The sequence below is a fragment of the Acromyrmex echinatior genome, chromosome 4 (assembly GCF_024713525.1).
Source record: "Acromyrmex echinatior isolate Ae372 chromosome 4, ASM2471352v2, whole genome shotgun sequence".
NCBI classification, from domain to species: Eukaryota; Metazoa; Arthropoda; class Insecta; order Hymenoptera; family Formicidae; genus Acromyrmex; species Acromyrmex echinatior.
The window spans coordinates 8,340,850-8,359,874 of record NC_141855.1 but is presented as its reverse complement, the minus strand read 5'-3'; the positions used below and the strand labels follow the sequence as shown (position 1 = coordinate 8,359,874).

Below are 19,025 nucleotides of genomic sequence, written 5' to 3'. Positions count from 1 at the left end.
TATTTCTATAGTTCTATAATAATCTATTTCTATAGTTCTCTATTTAAAAGTGCTATATCATTTTGGTATTTTATGGACAGATAAATCGTGAAAATTTTTCTTCAATTCGAGTTCGCAATGTAGAAGATACACAAAGATATATAGATACGCAGTAATTTATTTTTTTCTTATTCTCGTCTTCCAAACTTTAAAATATTTTCAAAGCTCACTGAGCATGACTTGCAGTGCATCATGAATATACTGTACTTATGTTCACGCACATCATTGCTTATTTAAAGATAGCAATTTGCGGTTCTCGGAGAAAGAGAGAAATGACCCCACCTATTTCCTCTTTTTTATTAAAATTGTCAGAACCTACAACAGATGTATGGTATAGTTTACAGGAAATATGATAAAAATATTTAATAAGCTATTTCCATTGATCGACAGTTCAAGGGTAAATTCGTGTGATGATCTTTTAGGGACGCCCTTTTAGTGTTTACGTACGCAACAATTGTATGATGTACGTCAATCCATCGAAACGTACATCTGACAGAAGTACATAATCAAATTGTATTTCCTTTTGCTTCGTTTAAAGTATTTTTATTCAATATATTTTTTGTGCTTGCCCTCGCATAGAAAAAGAAGTAAACAGAATATAATGATTCGTAAAAGAATTATTGATCGCACGCTAGAAATTATTTGCACTTTGTACGGAATATGGCCAGATTCACGTATTCCGTTTTGCAAACTATTTTGGATTATTATAACAATAATTGTGCAATTCTATCATTATCGTTATTTTTTGATACATTTTAATTCCGATGAACTTTTCAATTTGATGGATTGTTTGAGTAGCTGTATGTCATATATGAAATTCACGACTAAAGTTATTGTGCTTTGGATAAACCAACGGTAAGTATAATGATTGACATAAATAATGATATAAATAATAATATAAATTGCTTATAATCAAATGACAGTTAAGTGACATGTGATGTATTTTTAAATAATTAACGTGATGAAAGAAAAGCTATAATTAAATGATTTAATCAATTACATTTTGTGTTAATTAATTAAATCACATTTTGTCTTAATTAATCAAATTACATTCAAAGATATGGTTGCGTTTAATACATGTATATACACGTGTTTAATATCACTTCGCATTTTTATTTAATTAAAAAAAATGTAAAAAGCGTGGAAGCTGATTCGAAAAAGTTGAAGCATATTATTAGAACTGTCTAGTAACATTTGGGAGATAACAATTTTTTAAGGCCTTGAATTATCTTTTTTGTGATCGATAGGATAATCGACGAACCAAATCATCCACAGAAAATTCTACAAAACTTTGGAAATGATGACGGAAGACTGGGATAGTTGTGCCGACAATGAAATCTACATGAATGAAATGATACGCAAAGCGAAACTGTCGAATCACATTAATATCGTGATAGTACTTCTCCAGTTAGTCAGTGCTTTTACATATTGCGTAAATATCATCTTGGCTGATGTTGATGTCACTGATCACACATCCGAGTTGTTATACATCCACAGAATGGAACTTCCTTTTGACGTGAACACAAAAAGAACTTACAAAATAATCTTATTTACGCAAACTGTAATTTGTATCATGGTCAGCATGGGTACAGGTGTTATAAATACTTTACTTGTCGCATTGGTAAGTTAAGAAACATAAACAATTATCGCGAACGAAATAGTTGTAACGATATTAAATAAAAGAAACAAATCATCTAACAATATTGAAATCAGAGCTTGTGTGTATAAATAATTGCTGTTTCAAGGAATTTCTCTTATGTTCTGTATATTTTCTCTGTCTACAACAGAGAATAATATTGTGTAATAAACCGTAAGCTGTAAGAAATTAATCAACTGTAGTCGATTATTTTCTTCACATTCGATATGATTAGTTAATTTCTTACAACTTATAAATTATGCTATTTTATTCCTATTGTAGACTACTTTTTATATAAAACGTAAATTCGAGAAATATGAAGGATTTTTTTTCTAAATAGTAATTTATTGCTGGCATATTGCTTGTAAATAAATATGTATTACTACCCAAATTGCAGCAACTGAGTCTGCATTTGTTGGCAAGTTAATGCCTTCACGATTTTGACAATTTTAAGTAGCAACTTGCCGACAACTTAAAAATTTTCATTATCAAAATTTAGGCTGTTGCGGTTATGTTGCTATGATATTCTATATTAATCTATAACATCATGTAATGCAATCATATTACTGATGAGGTAATGCTACTAAACTGCCATTAAATCGCTGGCAATACATATATACGTTATTGCTGCGTATTGTCTGCGTATTGTCTGGGTTATTGTCGGTATATTTGAACAAATTGACGAATATACAGCAAGTTGTCAGCATTATAAGCAATCACAGATTTACGCGATTTTTCTGAGACACGCTTGTTTATCTGGGTTATAAAAAAGAATGAGATTTATATTTATATAATTTTAGTATAAACAGCGGATTTGTTGTATTTTCAGGTTTTACATGTAGGTGGTCAAATGAATATTCTGTGTTACTGTTTGATGAATTTCGCAACTAAGGGAAATGAAAAGAAACACCAATCAATCACAACAGATGAAATCATTCAGAGACATCAGAAAATTATTAATTTTTCAAAGAATGTAGAAAAACTGTTCACGTACATTGCATTGGTGATGTTTATGGTTAACTCGATATTGATTTGTTCATTAGCGTTTATCATCGTAAGCGTGAGTAAAATATGGAAGTTAAAATATTATGTACTAATAATTACTGTTTGTCGCAACTAATAAGCACACGATTATTTTGATTAATTTCCTTATATTTTATATTAACTCAAATATGTAAATAAAGGCTATTTTCATTATATTTTCAACATAATTGCATAACAAGATAACGATTTTTTTCGTGTATAGGCAATTGGTACACCCGATGCAGTGGAGCAGATAGTAAGATCTGTTTTCTTTTTCGCTGGAACAAATCTAGAAGCGTTTGTATTTTGCTTTGCTGGAGAATATCTGAACAACAAGGTTAGCTATAAAATGACTTATATAATAATGATTACAAATGATGCTAAATTTTATATTAAAATATTTAAAAAAAAAGTTATCATTAGACTAAAATAATTTTTACAAAATGTGAAAAACATTTCCATTATTTCTATCTTAGAGTAAAGCGATTGGAAATGCAGCATATAATACCGCATGGTATAACTTGAAATCTAAGGATAGCCGTATCTTATCATTTATAATATTAAGATCACAAAAGCAATTAACGCTCACTGTTGGAAAAATGGCTGATCTCTCATTAGAATATTTTACAAGTGTAAGAATTATTCGTAGCATATAAATTAATTTTGCATATTATTCGGATATACAGTAATTAACAAGTGCGAAAAAATTTGAGAAATAATTTTAGATGATAAAATAAAAAGAAATTGAGAATAACAAAATCGTGGTGAATTATCTTTTAAATATAAATGTTTAAATATCCACATGCTTTAGACACCTTTACGTAAATATTTAAACGTTTGTAATTAAGAAACAAAGCTAAAATCATAATCTTGAATTGTTCTTGATTTTCGTTTTATTTGATCATCTTTAGAATCACTTTTTAAATTTTCTTCCCCTCCTGTTGCCGGATACCCTGCATATAATAAATATTTTATATATACGTATATATATATATATATATATATATATATATATATAAAGTTTGTTATAAGATATGTATTATATTAACTTTTCTTATTCTTAGATCTGCCTCACTTATTCAAATTTTTGGCGTTTAAATTTCAAAATTTGCGACATTGTTTAAAATGTGCTTGTGATCATTTGATATCCGTTACAAATTTATAATTATGTATAAAGATAGTTTTTACTTGTAAAACAAAGTGACACTGTTATAGATCATGAATGCTTCGGGATCGTATTTATCAGTGATGTTGGCAATGCAATAAACGTCACGTCCGTCTCGTCGATCTTCTCAGCTAGTACTTGTAAAACACACAGTAACGTGCAAATTACGTTAGTTCAAAACCACACGCAATGCAAATTTATTTTCCCAAAATATTTGAAATAATTTAGAAAGCATGATGCGAATTTTAAACTGCGATCTGAAATTCTGAGATGTAATGTATACATAGTTAAAGTTAGGCAAAGCAAATCAATATTTCTCAAATAAATAGATATCTCTTTAGTATTGACTGTTAAATGATTTTATACGATATCGTGCGACATACATAACATACCCCAGTTTTATCCCATAATAAACTTTTATATTTATCAGTCGATATCCATAGGTTTTTAATTAATCTCTCGCAAATATCGCTACACCAACATTCAGATATTACGTACACAAAAAAACATACACATCTCGTAGCATCGCGCAACTCAGTTTCCTGTTTCTTCGTCAAAGTCTCTTCATCCTCTAGATTTTAAAAACTTTTCAAAAGATCCCCTCCAAACTCGATTTGCCATCGCACATACGTCGTCCCGCCTATATGTCCGTTTGTATTGTTATATATTTAAGGCAAACATTTTGCGATCACCAGTGCACGAAAGAGGGAGAAATAATTCTATCTGTACCTTTCTTTTATCAAAGTGAGGAGGAGTAGCGGCGTTGCATTTGTGGTCACTGTACGATGAAAATATTTAATGAGCAACTTCTATTGGCTGTTGGCTTAGAGATGCTTGTGTGATGACCTCTTACGACCTCCCACTCTTCAATGATATTTGCTGATACAACATCAAGTTGTGAACAGAAAATATACATTTAACGAAACCATATTTTTTTATTTTTTTTTTTAACGTATTCTTGGTTATCATATGTGTATATGTATATATTGATGCAAGTATATTATATATATATATATATATATATATATAATATTGATGCACTAATTTACGTATATGATTAACAATAAGAATAAATATGACATTATGAATCGTAAGAGTAAAATTAATTGCGAGAAAATTTATGCTTATCTTGTTTGATATGTGGCTAGACTTTTCGTGCGTTACATTGTGTAGATCATTTTGCTTTATCACAATAACAATCATTCAATTTTGGCACTACCAATATCTCTCAAAATATTATAATTCCAACGATATATTTGATTCGATGGATTGTTACAGTAGCTTTTTGACATACTTGAAATTAATTATCAAATTTATTCTCTTTTGATTAAATGAGTAGTAACAAATGCAGTGCAATTAATAAAATAATATCATTCTAAATCTGTAACAATGAAAATTTTATTGCTAACACAAAAGTGAGCAAAGTCATTATTTTAAGTATGGATTTTCACTGCTTTGAAGTTAATCTCTCTACTCTTACATAAAGGAGTGGACTATTTCATTCGATTAATTGAAGTGGTTTAAGCATTAGTTGATACTGCATTGCAAGATGCATTGAATGTTACTGTAAGGAGTGAATTTAGCGACATAGCGCATCGTTTGTCATTATGATCGTTACGGGCAAGACGCATCTTGAGACCCATAAACATAAGAGACAAAATAAAATAATTAAAAATAAAATAATAATAATTAATAGAATGATATCATGCTCTGTTCAAAATCTCCATAGGCTTTGTTATTTGGATTTGGAATGACATTATTCTGTCATTATTTTACTTCTAAATTCACTCCTTTTTAGAGTAAATTTTTCACTCTAATTATCAAATAGATTTTCCATTTCCATCTTGCAGAATTCATTGGCAGTAATATTGACGCAATTGTCACTAATGCCTATATTGAAATTTCAATTCAATGCAGTGAAATTTCATTGCTACAAATTTAGAATGATACGCAAATATATTTTGATAGAACTGTATACTTACATTTGTTATTTTTTTATTTAATCAATTTATTGATTCATGTACTGTATGTTTAAAATTTTTGAATATTTATTAAGAGTGAATGTTATTTCATTTGTATTTTTCGAATGCTCCTTTTTTTCTTTTTGCATCGTCGTTTGATTTCGAAAAGTAAAAAGAGATGGGAAATTAAAATTTTGTACTGCTTTACAATCCAAGGATTAAGAAATCATTAAATTCATAACATATCATATTTTATATGACATAGAATATTCAACAAAACATTGACAACGAAGATTGAAATGATTGCGCTGACAATAATGTTGAGTTGTATAAGACATCAAGCAAGGCAAAATCATCGAATTAGATCATCAACACGTTCGTGATTTTTCACACAATGGTCGGTTTTTCTTACGGCATGAGCATCATGCTGGCAGATGTTGAGATCATCGATCAAACGACCGAACTGCCTCACATAAAAAATGGAAGTTCCTTTTATATAAATATACAATTCATGTTTGTTATAAGATATGGATTAACTTTTCTTCTTATTCCTAGAACTGGTTTATTTATTCAAATTTTTTGGGGATTTAATTAATTTCCAAATTTACATTGTTTAAAATATGCTTGTGTTAATCACAGAAGTGATATATATCTTGGGTCCTTTCTGTGCTTTTGATTTCATAAATAGTTTACTGTTATCTTTGGTGAATTACAAGTATACAAATAATTAATACAAATATACTATTATTCTTCAATAGTTCAATAGTTCAATTTACTTATTCTTTTTTTAATTAACTATCACTAAGAATGATAAATAATAATATAAATTTCTTTATTATTTTTACCTTTGCAGAGTAAAACTGTTGGATCCACTGCGTATGATTTAAAACCTAAATATAATCATATTTTATTATTTGCGACACTGAGATCGCAATATCTGATGCTCACAATTGGGAAAATAATGGATCTTTCGTTACAGCATTTTACAAAAGTAAGATTCGTGCACAGTATATGAGATAACCATCTGATTATATATACACATTTACTGTAATTATATATCTTCTAGAGGTTTATATTTATTTACATAGCTCTTCTGATTACTTATTGTTAGATGTTGTAGATCAGGCCTGTCCAATTTGAGCAAGATTTCGGGGACTGTAAAGTGTTAATAAGCGTCACTCAAATGCGTATCAAAACTTTACAGTCCCCGAAATCTTACTCACATTAAATTTTTTTGCATCGATGGCTTTGCGTTTTGGCTCCGGAGCTCAAATTAAACAGGTCTGCTGTAGACTATTATATTTATTGAATATTATATTCTTACAATACTACAGCTTGAGTGTATAATAATAAATATATTAAATTCTGACGCGTTGTTATAGGTCGTAAATGCTACGGGATCGTATTTATCGATATTATTGGCGATGAGATGAGCGTCACAATTCTATCTCTTTGCCTTTCAACTGATAAATACTAAAATACCCAGATAGCCAAATCTGTCGAAAACAGATTATATATTCAATAATATATAAATTCATTAATTAGATAAGCGTATAACACAATATATAATTCTTCAAATACATATTTCAAGTCTGTTTAAAATAACTTATTTAGCAATAAAATAAATTACAGAATAATATCGAACTATATGAACTATCTCTAAGTTGCAGTATGGCATCTTGATATAAAAGAGATTGCCATGGTTTTCTCGATTTCCATGAATCCCACGATCTTTCCTTCTTTTCCGACCCATCGGAAACTTCTTTGTCTTTCTTTAGATCAATGCGCATGATTTTTCGATGTACTATAACATTATAAACCGGACCGGTGTACATCGACCTCCGTCCTGCGTGGTCGTACATTTTTAACGAAAATTGCACGGCACCGTATCGTTCGGCGCATAGGACGGAAGGACGCGTCCCTCGGTTTCCCTTCCATCCGCAAAATCGGCGATCGTCAACGACACGCGTTACCACAACTTTATTGTACACAGAGCGATGAAAATATTTAATGAGCTGTCCCCTGCTCGGTCGACGGTGGACGAAGGTAGGTTTCGTGGCAAGTAATCCTCCGGCATCCTTCAGTCCATCCGCAGCGTCTATAGGTGCATGTCTCGTGCCTCTATCGTTCATAAATCTATTTTACAATCGTGTTCAACGCTATTGTACCTTCCGCACGCGTTTTGGTTAATTGTGAACGTTGTGGATTCATTTTATTAATCCTCGTTGATTGATAACGTGCCGGCATCTCAAACATTCTCTTTCTGTTCTTGATAATTAATTATATTTATATATAATTATTTTCCGTAAACCGACAAAATCTCTGATATTACACTTTAAGAAAGTATATACAACAAGTATCTCTCGCTTCCTTTAAAGAAAGAGATTTTCAAAAGAAGAACATGCATGGCCTACGTATTTTAGCCTCGCTTTATTGATTATGTCATAAAGTGTTCACGATTGATCGAGAATTAGAAGTTTCGTCAAATGATGTCTGCTAATACAATTACCCGATCGATCGAGATCGGACTTCGGATAGTCGGCATCTGGCCAGGCGCGACCTACGCGATCATCAGTCGACTTTTCTGGACCACGACGATGATAGTCGCACAGATCTTTCAGTATCGCCACATGGCGATGCATCTTAATTCCGAGGACATTTCACAGCTGATGGATGGTTTAAGCGCGACGCTGTCATACAGTTTATTATGTGTCAAGTTGATTGTTTTCTGGACAAAACAACGGTACGTCCGCATCGTCGCTACTTGCAGTCCATGACTTGCACTTCGCGATCGTGCAAATCGAACAAATGTTTGTTAATACGAAGCTCGTATGCATCCGTAATTATCATTAAATCGTTTCAAAAGGTTATAGAACTAGTGAGACTTGTTTTTTTACAATAAGAAAACTTTGCGAGCACATTAGAAGTTATTATTTTGACAAATAATATATTTTTTCTTTTTCATGATACATTATCTCAACAATTTACAAATAATTTTCCTCCTTCACTATCTTTCGTAATCGTTATTACATTGAGGAATATCATTATTAGCAACAATGATATCGATATCCATCTTCTCATCTTTCGACCTACTCTCTTCGTCATTCATCATCGCATAGAGACAAATAGTGTCCTAATCATAGTTTTCGAGGGGGGAACTTCGTTCTCGCGGTGCTGCACGAAATCGATTCTTCCTAGAATATTCAACGACGTGTTAGCGAGCATCGCAACGGACTGGAAGGAATGCGGGGATGCCTTATACAGCATGAATAACGTGGCCAATCTCTCGCATCGTTTCTCCAATTTGATCATCGGCTTACACTCAACGGCCGTGCTGTTCTATGGCATTGGCGTCATCGCCCTGCGCAGCGACGACGTCATCGACGCTGCCGATCGTGAACTTTTTCTCAAAATGGAGTTACCCTTCGACAGTGGCACGTCGCCAATTTACGAGGTCGTCATGACCACGCAATTCCTGCATCAAATGACGGCTGCCACCGTGATCGGTGTGCTCAGTGCACTGCTCGTTACGCTGGTAAGTTAGAGCCTTGGAGGCTTTCAACTCCCCCAGGGGATTTTCAAGTTCCCGACTGAGATTACCCCCGGGAGTGAATCCCGAGAGATAGCTCGTATTACTGCGATAACTGTTCGTAACACATTTCAATTTATTTAAGAAAAATACAAAGAAAACTTATTTGTGGAAAATTAATTTCTAAATGAGTATTGATTTGTCGAAATTATTAAATGAATTCTTGATGCTAGATATCTTATTTGTCTTTTCTTATTAATGTTAAAAATATTGATTGTTACCGTCTTATTAAAATATTTATATTTAATATTTAATATTTAATATTTAATATTTGTTAGAAACATTTTTATAAAAATATTTCTTTCTTTCTGTGAGATTTGAGATATATCAATAAATTATAAAAATTGTTAATAAATCTCTGTTTCAGTAAAAATGTTAAAATATCTGTTATCTAATATAATGTTATCTAATATATATAGCGTTAGCAGACACGAGGGAAGATTATCATACAGGGTTGATTGTCAAAAAATTAATAACTCAATCAATATATAAAGAGCATTCTCTCCTTTTTACTTTAGATTACTGATATAATTTTAAATTGTTGTATAATGATATATATATATATATATATATATATATATATATATATAAAAGTTGCGTATTTATAATTGAAATAATTGTTTTACTTATATTAATGCTATAATTATAATTATTTCTTGATATAATTAACATTAAAATAAAAATTGTATTTTTTATATGTTTTATCTATATAAAATGTGTTATTGCTAATTCTGACACGTGTGGCAATCAACCTTGAATACAATATTTTAATATTTTTTTTAATACCTAAGGGATGTAGGTGTATATTATAATATACGAGTATAATATACTCGTATGTACAGGGCCATATTCGACGGAAAGATGTTTTTTTTTTCAATCATGGGAAACGTCATTACTCGATCTAACATCTCTTTCCCATGATTGAAAAAAAAAACATCTTTCCGTCGAATATGGCCAACCCTGTATATAGTATTTTAAAAATTTATAGTTACTTTTTCCTAAAAATCACTCAAAAACTATGACAAGTTTCCATATTTTTTTTATACTTTCATATAATATTAAAATTTATAAAATGAACGGTAATAGAATCAAATCTCTAGGTGCTTCATGTAGGTGGACAAGTAGACATTTTACGAGAAAAATTAGTCATTTTACCAAAGGCAAAGAAAACATCTGTCTCCATGATTATAGGCTCCTTAATTCGAAAACATCAAAACATCATCATTTTCACTGAAAAGATTGAGAATCTATACTCATACATTGCGCTAGCCCAATTCATATCAAATACTCTCGTTATATGCTGCTTGGGTTTTATCATCGTAAACGTAAGTAATTTTAATGGCTCTTTTGTAGCACAGATTAATAATCACATTTTTAACTTACATTGAATATTTATGAAAATCAATTTTTATTGTTTATAAGATTACTTTTTTTTATATACATGTATGTATATATATATATTATATATATGTATATATATTTATTATATGTATACGTATATTGTGATAATATGTGTGATAATAAATTATAATTTTAATATTTTTATAACGCAATTATTATTATTTTTTAAAAATAATTATTAATATTAGTAATTATTCTGCGATAAAAAAAATCCGACCGTGCACATATTTTCAATATTACAGTCGATCAGCGCCAATGAAGGCTCTTCTATGTTAGTGAGATCTCTTTTATTTTACGTCGTCATTAATTTAGAAGCATTTATTTTTTGTTTTGCTGGCGAATACTTAAGTATCAAGGTGAGTAACTGTTAATTTTACTATGACAATTTTATTTCTCTTATTTTCCACGTTTCGAATTTTCGCTTCGGTTTGACTTTCTACAGAGCAAGATGATCGGTGACGCGGCGTACGAGTCTCTATGGTACGATTTGACTCCCAACGAAAATCGAATTCTTCTATTCTTGATAATGAGGTCACAAAAACAACTGACTATCACCGTTGGCAAGTTCATGAATCTCTCTTTGCAACAATTCGCAAATGTAAGTTTTACGTAACGTTGCTCGGATTATTGTTGAAACTGTGCATCTTATTAGTAATAAATTATTACATTCGCTAAATGTAAACTATGAATTTTATAATATATACAATTATAATATTTATTTTTTATACATGTAGCAATTTTTTTTTGTTTATCGTAGATCATTAAATCGTCAGCATCATATGTCTCTGTGCTACACGCGTTGTAATTATAATTATTAATATTGAATTACTTGATACCGCTGAAAATTAAAATAATGAAAAATTATTTTATTTTTAATAAAAATAAATGATCAGCTGATGTCCCTTTGGTTAGCGTCCTTCTGTTGCAATAATATTTATGCAAAACGTTGTTAAACGCTCACAGTTTACACCACCAGCTCACTAAAAATATGCCTTTGTTTCTGAAGGCAGGGGAAAGAAAATATTTTTTATAAAACGTGCATATCACGGGCTTTCATCCCCTAAAAGAACTTTGAAAGCTCATTCTACGCTAAATTGCGGAAGTTACCCCGACGCCGACGCAGCCGGGAACTCTACCCTGTCCTCGTTATATTCGCATGTATTTCGTTCTGGCGATACCGCGCGATCGTGCCAGATGGCCACAACGAATAGATCGTAATGCCAATGAAATTATACTGAGATTACTTAGCGCTATTTCGCGCGTACAATTAGGACGCTTTCACACGGCAACGGAAATCAGCCCCTGGAGGGACAATTTTATTAGAGACAACCGTGTCTGCGTAGCACAAGTTGCTGTAATCCTATCGCCCCTCGCGGTCGTTCAATTTGCGAACTTCGAGTTTACACCCGGTACGAGAGAAGAGAATTTATGCCTCGTCGTTTATGTATCGTCTGGTAAAAATATACATCATATACGTTAACCGTGTCAAGGTAATGTATGAGAGAATTGTGGAATCCTATCCTTCGTACACAATTTCCTGTCCGTTAGAGAATTCCGACACAATATTATCCTACAAAAGTTCCTTAATGAAATTTCATTTTCAATTAGATTTTAAATTGAATTTTTTATGAAAATGTAAAACGATCATTTATTACGAATGTACGTTTCTAATTTTATTCTGTAATCACCTGTTTTAATTGCTTATATTAAATATTTTGACAAGAGAAAAATTTCGTATTTTTATATTAAATATTTTTTAAATATTAATTATTCATAATTATGTTTGAATCTGATACTGTACAGAATATTCGTTCAAAAAATTGTTCTACAGACTTATTTTACATACGCAGAGAATATAATTTTCGAAACAAAAGCTTTTATTCCCTGCGGTGATTTTATATCACTGTAGGATATGAACTTTCTAGATTGTCTAAGAATTATATCCTGATAATGTAAATCATGAATTATCTCTCTTCAAATTTTGTAATGATGTCTCCACATCTTACTAAGTAAGAATTATCGGGGTCGGAACGTTGGCATCATAAGTTTCTCTTCTCATCACTCTTGATTTTTGCATTTTTTTGATTTATTGATTTTGCATAGTTTCAACTTACTTACAACTTTCTTGAACTTTATTGACATGGAGCACTATATAAAATGTGTCAAGCAGAAAAAGACTATTAATATTCCTAAATAATTTTTTTCACCAGAAAAAATGCATTTAATTAATTCGTGTAGATACAATGAATACGCTGCTATGGCTTTTGAAAAAAATAATACGATTAGACGTCTTCGTATTATTATTTTTTTATCAGGTTGACGCATCGAATTTTTTTAAAAATTATACAAAAAGTAAATCTGTTATGTAAGTTATCTTTCTAGAGATACGACATGCCTCCCTATCACAATACAAATAAATTTTACTGTAATATAAATGTTTTATAAATTATTGTAAAAGTTATATATTTAATTTGATATGTGTTTTTTTCTTATTAGTTTCACCAAACATATGCGAGATGTGGGTCAAAAATAAAAAATAAGAGAAGGACTTTATATATATATTATGTACTTCACTATTTAAAATGCTAGGTTCGTTATCAGGACTAAAATTAAGTCCATCAAAACAAATACAATTTACTGAAATTTGATCGAGCTAATTTTCGAAGGAGTAAAACCTGGCTGACAATTTTACTTCTCCATCGTGAATCTCCAACAAGTAGAGATCTCACATGCGAGTACCCGCAGGTAATGAGCGAACCAGTCGTTTCCAACTTTTTGACGTTTAGAGGCAGTACGATTTTCTGGGGAAAGCTGCGCCAGTGGTGGCAGTCATGGTGGTGGCGGTGGTGGTGATGATGGTGGTGGCGGTGGTGGCGGCGGCGGTGACGGTGGTGGAAGCAGCGACGACTACTTCCCCGGGCCGAGCGAATTGGTTTCCATGGAAACCATCCCGAAGCCAATCCGGGGTGCATTCGTACGTACATTTACCCCTGTCGTGGCGCGTCTGCAGCACCCTCTCTTCTCCCTTCTTCCGCTTACTGCCCTCAACCTCTATAAACTCTCATCCTCTCGCACAGCCCTTCGTTCTCCAACATTTTTTCTCCGTCTGTTTTCCTCTCCTTCTTTCTTTCACTTTCTTTCCCTTTTTTGTTTCTCGATTCAAGTTGTTCCTTCGTCCGCAATTCCTCACCGTTTTCCGTCTCTTTTTCCTCGCCTTTTTCATTCATTTTATTTATTCCTTATCCACTTTTATTGTTTTGTCTGCACACGGTCTTGCCGTATCTTCAAGCTTCCATTTATTACTTCGCGCTCCGGTGATCTCGTCACTTGTGAATCAAGAATAAAGTTTCCGTCTCCATTTAAACATTTTGTTTAAATAATAAACGGACACAAATATAAATAATATTTTTAAAAAGTTATCAGACTTGTCTATGCATAGTTCACGTTCATTTTGTAAATGAACTTTTCTTACGCTAAAAATATGATTTTCAATACTAAATTACCATTTTTGTAATCTAGGTCGAGAGTTGAAAGAACTGCGATTCAATTGAGTTCCGGAGTATAAATTAAACATTTGGACATTCTGTACAATAGAGAACTTTTAACGAAGAAGAATTTTTCTTTATAATGTTCATCTTCGAGAAATATATACACGAGAAATTCACATACTCGAAGATTTTTACTATGTAAGGTATATAAATGAATATTAAATATCGTTCTCATTTAATATATTTCTTCCGTAAATCGTACACTTTTTTTATTAAAACTGTTATATTAGAACTGTTTATTTGTTATTAAAGGATTTTTTTTTGGCAGTCCATCCATCATAAAGATCATTAATTATCTTGTTGCTACCTCCTTTTTAGTCTTTGATTTTTCTATTACCTCTTAGCTCAGCATGCGCGTTCTATCTTTATTCTGCTCTCGTTTATTTCAGTTCACGAGGTTGTCGCTGGATCCATAAAGCGACGATGTGACATGTCGATCGTTACGCGACCCTAGAAATGTTATTACGTGTCCCATTACTCCTGCTCCAAATACTCAGCAATTCGATGATCAAGGATGTATTTCGTTCAACACATCATTCAAGTTTAGCGAATTATGCAAATTTCGCATTCGTCTTTATGGCAAGAATAATATAAATTTTATTTAGAGGCTGGAATTTAGAAGTATATATTTGAAAGAAATCGAATTTAAAAATTACAAATTATATCCTTTTAAGAGTATAACATTAAAACGTAATGCACTGAAAAGAGAGTTTAAAATAATAACTACCAAATGTTGAGTGAAATAATTTCAGTCAAGTGTTCGATTAATAAATATATTAATATAATAAATTTATAATATATTAATCTAATAAATATTTTAGTTGTAATATTATTATGTTTAGGAATACTAAAAATATTTATAGAAAAGTAAAATTATTTTTGGTTGTATTAACTGAACATTTAATTGGAATTATTTCACTTAACAATTGCCAGACTCTTTCTTTAATGTGTTGAAATTTGTATCTTATTAAAGTGTAATATACTGCAATAATAACGTTCTATGGAGAACGCGCAAATCATGAACTCTATCTGTCAGAGAAGATTTATTTCTTCCTTTTAGACGAAATAAATACATGTGGCAACGATTCTGGAACTTTGCTCGCAGGAAATGTCGCGGAAATCAAATTTCGCCTTGCAACGTGTGAGTACCGACTCTTTTGTTACTTCGTGAAAAACTGCGCAATATTCATGCGTAGAGGGGAAAAGAAGTTTGTAGTCAGCTTGTTCAATAATCCTCGAAGGAGATACGGCTGCTTTGTCGAAAGCTTAGAGTTCAGTTACTTTATTGCTTCATGATACATATTTATATTTAATTTACCAAGTCCTCGAAGACTTCTTAACCTTTCCTCCGCTGTGTAAATGTAAACGACTGTGTAATCACGGAAATTACATCGGAAAGTACAAGAGTATTGAGGTGAGAAGAATTATTTCAATTTCGTTATTAAAACGTGATAACAATGATTACTCCAATTTCCTAAGTCTTAAAGTATAATATCTTTCAGTCGATTTACATTTTTAATGTAAACGCGATTAAAGATGAGAAATTAATACAATCGTTGTTCATAATTCACACAATGTGATTACAATATGTAAACGAGTACGATAAGAAAACTGGTTTATAATTCATGAGTTACCCTCCGGTTATCACTCATGAATCATTCGACGGTCACATTCCTGCTTACTCCTGCAATAGCTATCGGTAGAATTAAAATTCATACCGAATGCATTACTCAACCGCAATTAACATGCATTAAAGCACGGTGGTTTTTCACTAGAGCTGACATGTGCGATCAGACCGATTTATGTAACTCCTTTTTCCCTCTGGCGATGTGATTTAACATCCACAAGCATAATTTAATTGTAAATATATTGCAAGTGCACATGTTATTGACGCATATTCAAAATGTGAGGCAACCACGCGACGTAGATTGCACGTTTCAACATGATTCGTAAAGGTAGTGGATTCATATATGACGATAATCTATCTTTATCATATGCATCAATCGATCATGAAAACATGCCTTCGGCATTCGCGATGGTCAACACAAGAACACATTTCTCGATATGAGTAATCAAACGAATCACTTGTACATTCAAGGACCATCCCCTTGCTTTAGGACAAGAGTGTACATATAGACAAAATGTCGGTCGATTGTGCCCGAAGGGCACTTTGTCGATCGTGCGCTCTCTTATCCTTACACATAGACTTCTCGCGAGATGTGTTTTCTCATCTTTCAACCTTTTCATGTTATTGTCTTCCTTTCCGTCATAAAAAAAAAGTAAATGTCACTTTCAATTATTCGATGAAGAGCAAGAAGATTTTCGTAATAGAACTCTAGATTTACAAGAGTAGCGCGATCTTAGCCGAAATGCCGATAACTTTCCTATTGATTATTTTGATCGTTATTTTTACAGCCTAATGGTTGTAGTCCAATAAACGCTTAGTATTCTTAGTAATTATTATAACATGATCTAATTACTAGATCAATCTAGTTACTGCGTCAAAAATGGCCGACTTAGAGCTACTCTTCTAATCTAAAGCTCTACTCCTAAGCGACACGCCAATTGTGAGATGAAATGTTTAAAACTAACGTCGTTATCATTTGATATGCGTCAGCATGAAAGATAATACGTGCACAGGAATGGACAAAGCTCTCTCTACGTGCTATTTGTTTTTAAAGTAATAATTCGCAATAGCTGTCGATACCAATGTGCAAACAAAAATTGGCACGCGCGCGAAGTTGCACTAAAGTTCTCAACGTCGATTACACGCTGCTTGGAAAGTGTCAAGTACACGCTCCACGGCAACAATTTAATTTTCAAATTGTATCCGTTTCAATATGAGGTATTTGAAAAAATCATCGATGGGAGCTCCGTTAAATCCCGCACGTGCGTAGCTACGTCTTTCGTAATTCCGAAACAATTTAAATTCAAATCGCACGGCCGCAAATCCGTGTATTGCCGTTGTTTCATAACGCGGATTAAAATAGCGGCCGCTTGCAAAACCATCCAGTGCGTTTTTAAAATATCATATCGGTTTTTGCAATAGCAAAAACATGAAAAAAGTTTTATGAATTGAGAGCGGACATTATAACTGATATCATTTTTTCTCATGACGTAAATGCTTTGTCATGCTTATGAACGTAATTCTTTTGAAGTTGCGAATCTCTCAAATTACTTGTAGCGCAAAAACGGACTTCTTATATATTTACGGATAAACATCAGTGAAAAATAAAAGCTTGATTGTCGATACAATTTTAGCTTAACGAGCGACTTTATAACAATAGTTACATAATAACAACCGCCTCTCTTGAATAGGTAAATGTTGTTTTTTCTGTGAAACAATGTTACGTAGAGAAGTGGGTTGGCATCGGTGTTACATATAATCCTTTGATTTCCGCGAGAATTATTAATATGCATGAGACAAAGATAAAAAAAACACGACTTTTTTATATAAAATAAAAATATAGTTCGCCATCAAGCGTGACTTTGTATCGAAATTACATTGTATCTATTTAAATACATTTCTTACGTATCGCATACACGTGCCACCGTTGATTTTTGAACGCAAACGCCGATCATGATTGAGTTTGCACGCAATTTGTCTTACATTAAATCGGTTCAAACGGGCCTCAAAGCGAAATGCTTTAGGTCGACCTCTTGGCTGCACCTCGCCAATTTCGACATGATTTACATTCGAATCGCGAGCAATTCGACCTCGGCTACGAAGTGTGCTTATTAAGTGCAAGCACCGACTGAAAGAGACTTTAGTCTCCGTGTTAAACGCGATGATAACGAGACTTGGACATCTTCGGTCATTCGAGCAGCCATCAAGGGTCAGGGTAGTTAATTAAGATCCGTCTTCGTCTTTACCTCTCTACTTTTCATCCTGCTCGCTCCACCTATGTAGATCCTTCTTCGATGTCCTTTTGACATATTTCGGAGCCGTCGCATGGTCGCGATCGAGATCAAAGGTATGCTTTCGCGAGTTTTAATGAGCACGAGTTCACCGCGAAAACGACGGCTTCCGTAATTATTCAATTACGGTAACGTTTGTCGGTGAATATCGCCGCGACATCTACCGAAGAGATTATATCAAAGAGCTGTAGTTAAAAATTCCTTTGTGCAGGGAATTGAGTATTCTCTATTACGCAAATAATACCGCGGCGGAAATTTTGAAATTCGTGAGGGAGAATTTAGTTATGATTTATTCCTGTGTGATGTAAAGCTTCAATTTGAGCAGTATTTATTTAATCTCTTCAATATTATTATTAGATATAAAATACTTTAGACAAAACTTTCAAAAAGCACTAAGCCTAACGTTAATTAATTATGACAAGATCAAACAGTTCAATATAGAAATATTTCATAAAGTATCAATAAAAAAAAAAGAGAGAGCAGCAATATCTTTTCCAATATGTCTTGTTTCCAATTTATCACCTTCGAAGATTTCATATGAATTGTTGCATCTATTGAATTGAGCCGATATCTCTTCTTTGGATGAAACAGCACAGAATACATCCTTTGACAAATCGTTCGCGTTCGAACACACCGCGAATTTAGGGATTGAAATCTTATCTCCTCGATGCAGACAATCCTGTATTCTTGCTCTAGTCTCACTTGCGCCCTGCGTGCAACGTACGTAACGCGGGGACCACCCTTA

The 19,025-nt window shown here is 32.5% G+C and overlaps 3 protein-coding genes and 1 pseudogene across 8 annotated transcripts; 3 read left to right on the top strand and 1 right to left on the bottom strand.

Moving 5' to 3' along the window:
- The first annotated feature begins 480 nt into the window (after nucleotides 1-480).
- LOC147909911 (odorant receptor 13a-like) lies at nucleotides 481-4,206 on the top strand. 2 transcript variants are annotated; one of them, XM_087405551.1, is made up of 6 exons: nucleotides 483-894; nucleotides 1,315-1,660; nucleotides 2,505-2,735; nucleotides 2,922-3,035; nucleotides 3,175-3,330; nucleotides 3,914-4,206. In XM_087405551.1, exons 1-6 carry the CDS (start codon nucleotides 641-643, stop codon nucleotides 3,962-3,964), a joined length of 1,152 nt encoding a protein of 383 aa, XP_087261677.1. In that variant the 5' UTR covers nucleotides 483-640; the 3' UTR covers nucleotides 3,965-4,206. The 2 variants fall into 2 exon arrangements, with proteins under 2 accessions (XP_087261678.1, XP_087261677.1); XM_087405552.1 differs by lacking the exon at nucleotides 3,175-3,330 and having other exon boundaries at nucleotides 481-894.
- A 686-nt stretch (nucleotides 4,207-4,892) lies between these two features.
- On the bottom strand, nucleotides 4,893-7,956 carry LOC147909910 (uncharacterized). Of its 4 annotated transcripts, none has more exons than XR_015544820.1 (3): nucleotides 7,455-7,956; nucleotides 6,670-7,320; nucleotides 4,893-6,381 (listed from the first exon to the last, which is right to left on the bottom strand). XR_015544820.1 is itself a non-coding variant. In XM_087405561.1 (2 exons), exons 1-2 carry the CDS (start codon nucleotides 7,954-7,956, stop codon nucleotides 7,298-7,300), a joined length of 525 nt encoding a protein of 174 aa, XP_087261687.1. In that variant the 3' UTR covers nucleotides 4,893-7,297. The 4 variants fall into 4 exon arrangements, 1 of the variants encoding a protein (XP_087261687.1); XR_015544821.1 differs by having other exon boundaries at nucleotides 4,893-6,287; XR_015544819.1 differs by having other exon boundaries at nucleotides 4,893-6,979; nucleotides 7,048-7,320.
- LOC105152551 (4-vinylanisole receptor-like) lies at nucleotides 7,904-11,711 on the top strand. The gene is made up of 6 exons (XM_087405554.1): nucleotides 7,904-8,567; nucleotides 9,023-9,359; nucleotides 10,514-10,738; nucleotides 11,057-11,170; nucleotides 11,257-11,412; nucleotides 11,572-11,711. The coding sequence occupies exons 1-6, from the start codon at nucleotides 8,311-8,313 to the stop codon at nucleotides 11,617-11,619; spliced, it is 1,137 nt and encodes a 378-aa protein (XP_087261680.1). The 5' UTR covers nucleotides 7,904-8,310; the 3' UTR covers nucleotides 11,620-11,711.
- Nucleotides 11,712-11,859: 148 nt separating this feature from the next.
- LOC147909909 (uncharacterized) lies at nucleotides 11,860-14,778 on the top strand (annotated as a pseudogene). Its single transcript, XR_015544751.1, has 3 exons — nucleotides 11,860-13,788; nucleotides 14,334-14,500; nucleotides 14,752-14,778. The product of XR_015544751.1 is annotated as an uncharacterized LOC147909909 (transcript).
- Nucleotides 14,779-19,025: the final 4,247 nt, after the last annotated feature.

Bases quoted from the DNA above. Each gene is read 5' to 3' on its own strand.
- LOC147909911 (XM_087405551.1), top strand. From the start codon at position 641: ATGATTCGTAAAAGAATTATTGATCGCACGCTAGAAATTATTTGCACT. The intron at 895-1,314 runs GTAAGTATAATG...AATCATCCACAG, and splicing joins GTGCTTTGGATAAACCAACG to AAAATTCTACAAAACTTTGG. The intron at 3,036-3,174 runs GTTAGCTATAAA...TTTCTATCTTAG, and splicing joins GAGAATATCTGAACAACAAG to AGTAAAGCGATTGGAAATGC.
- LOC147909910 (XM_087405561.1), bottom strand. From the start codon at position 7,956: ATGAACGATAGAGGCACGAGACATGCACCTATAGACGCTGCGGATGGA. The intron at 7,321-7,454 runs GTAATTTATTTT...TGTTTTCGACAG, and splicing joins ATATAGTTCGATATTATTCT to ATTTGGCTATCTGGGTATTT.
- LOC105152551 (XM_087405554.1), top strand. From the start codon at position 8,311: ATGATGTCTGCTAATACAATTACCCGATCGATCGAGATCGGACTTCGG. The intron at 8,568-9,022 runs GTACGTCCGCAT...GATTCTTCCTAG, and splicing joins GTTTTCTGGACAAAACAACG to AATATTCAACGACGTGTTAG. The intron at 11,413-11,571 runs GTAAGTTTTACG...TGTTTATCGTAG, and splicing joins CTTTGCAACAATTCGCAAAT to ATCATTAAATCGTCAGCATC.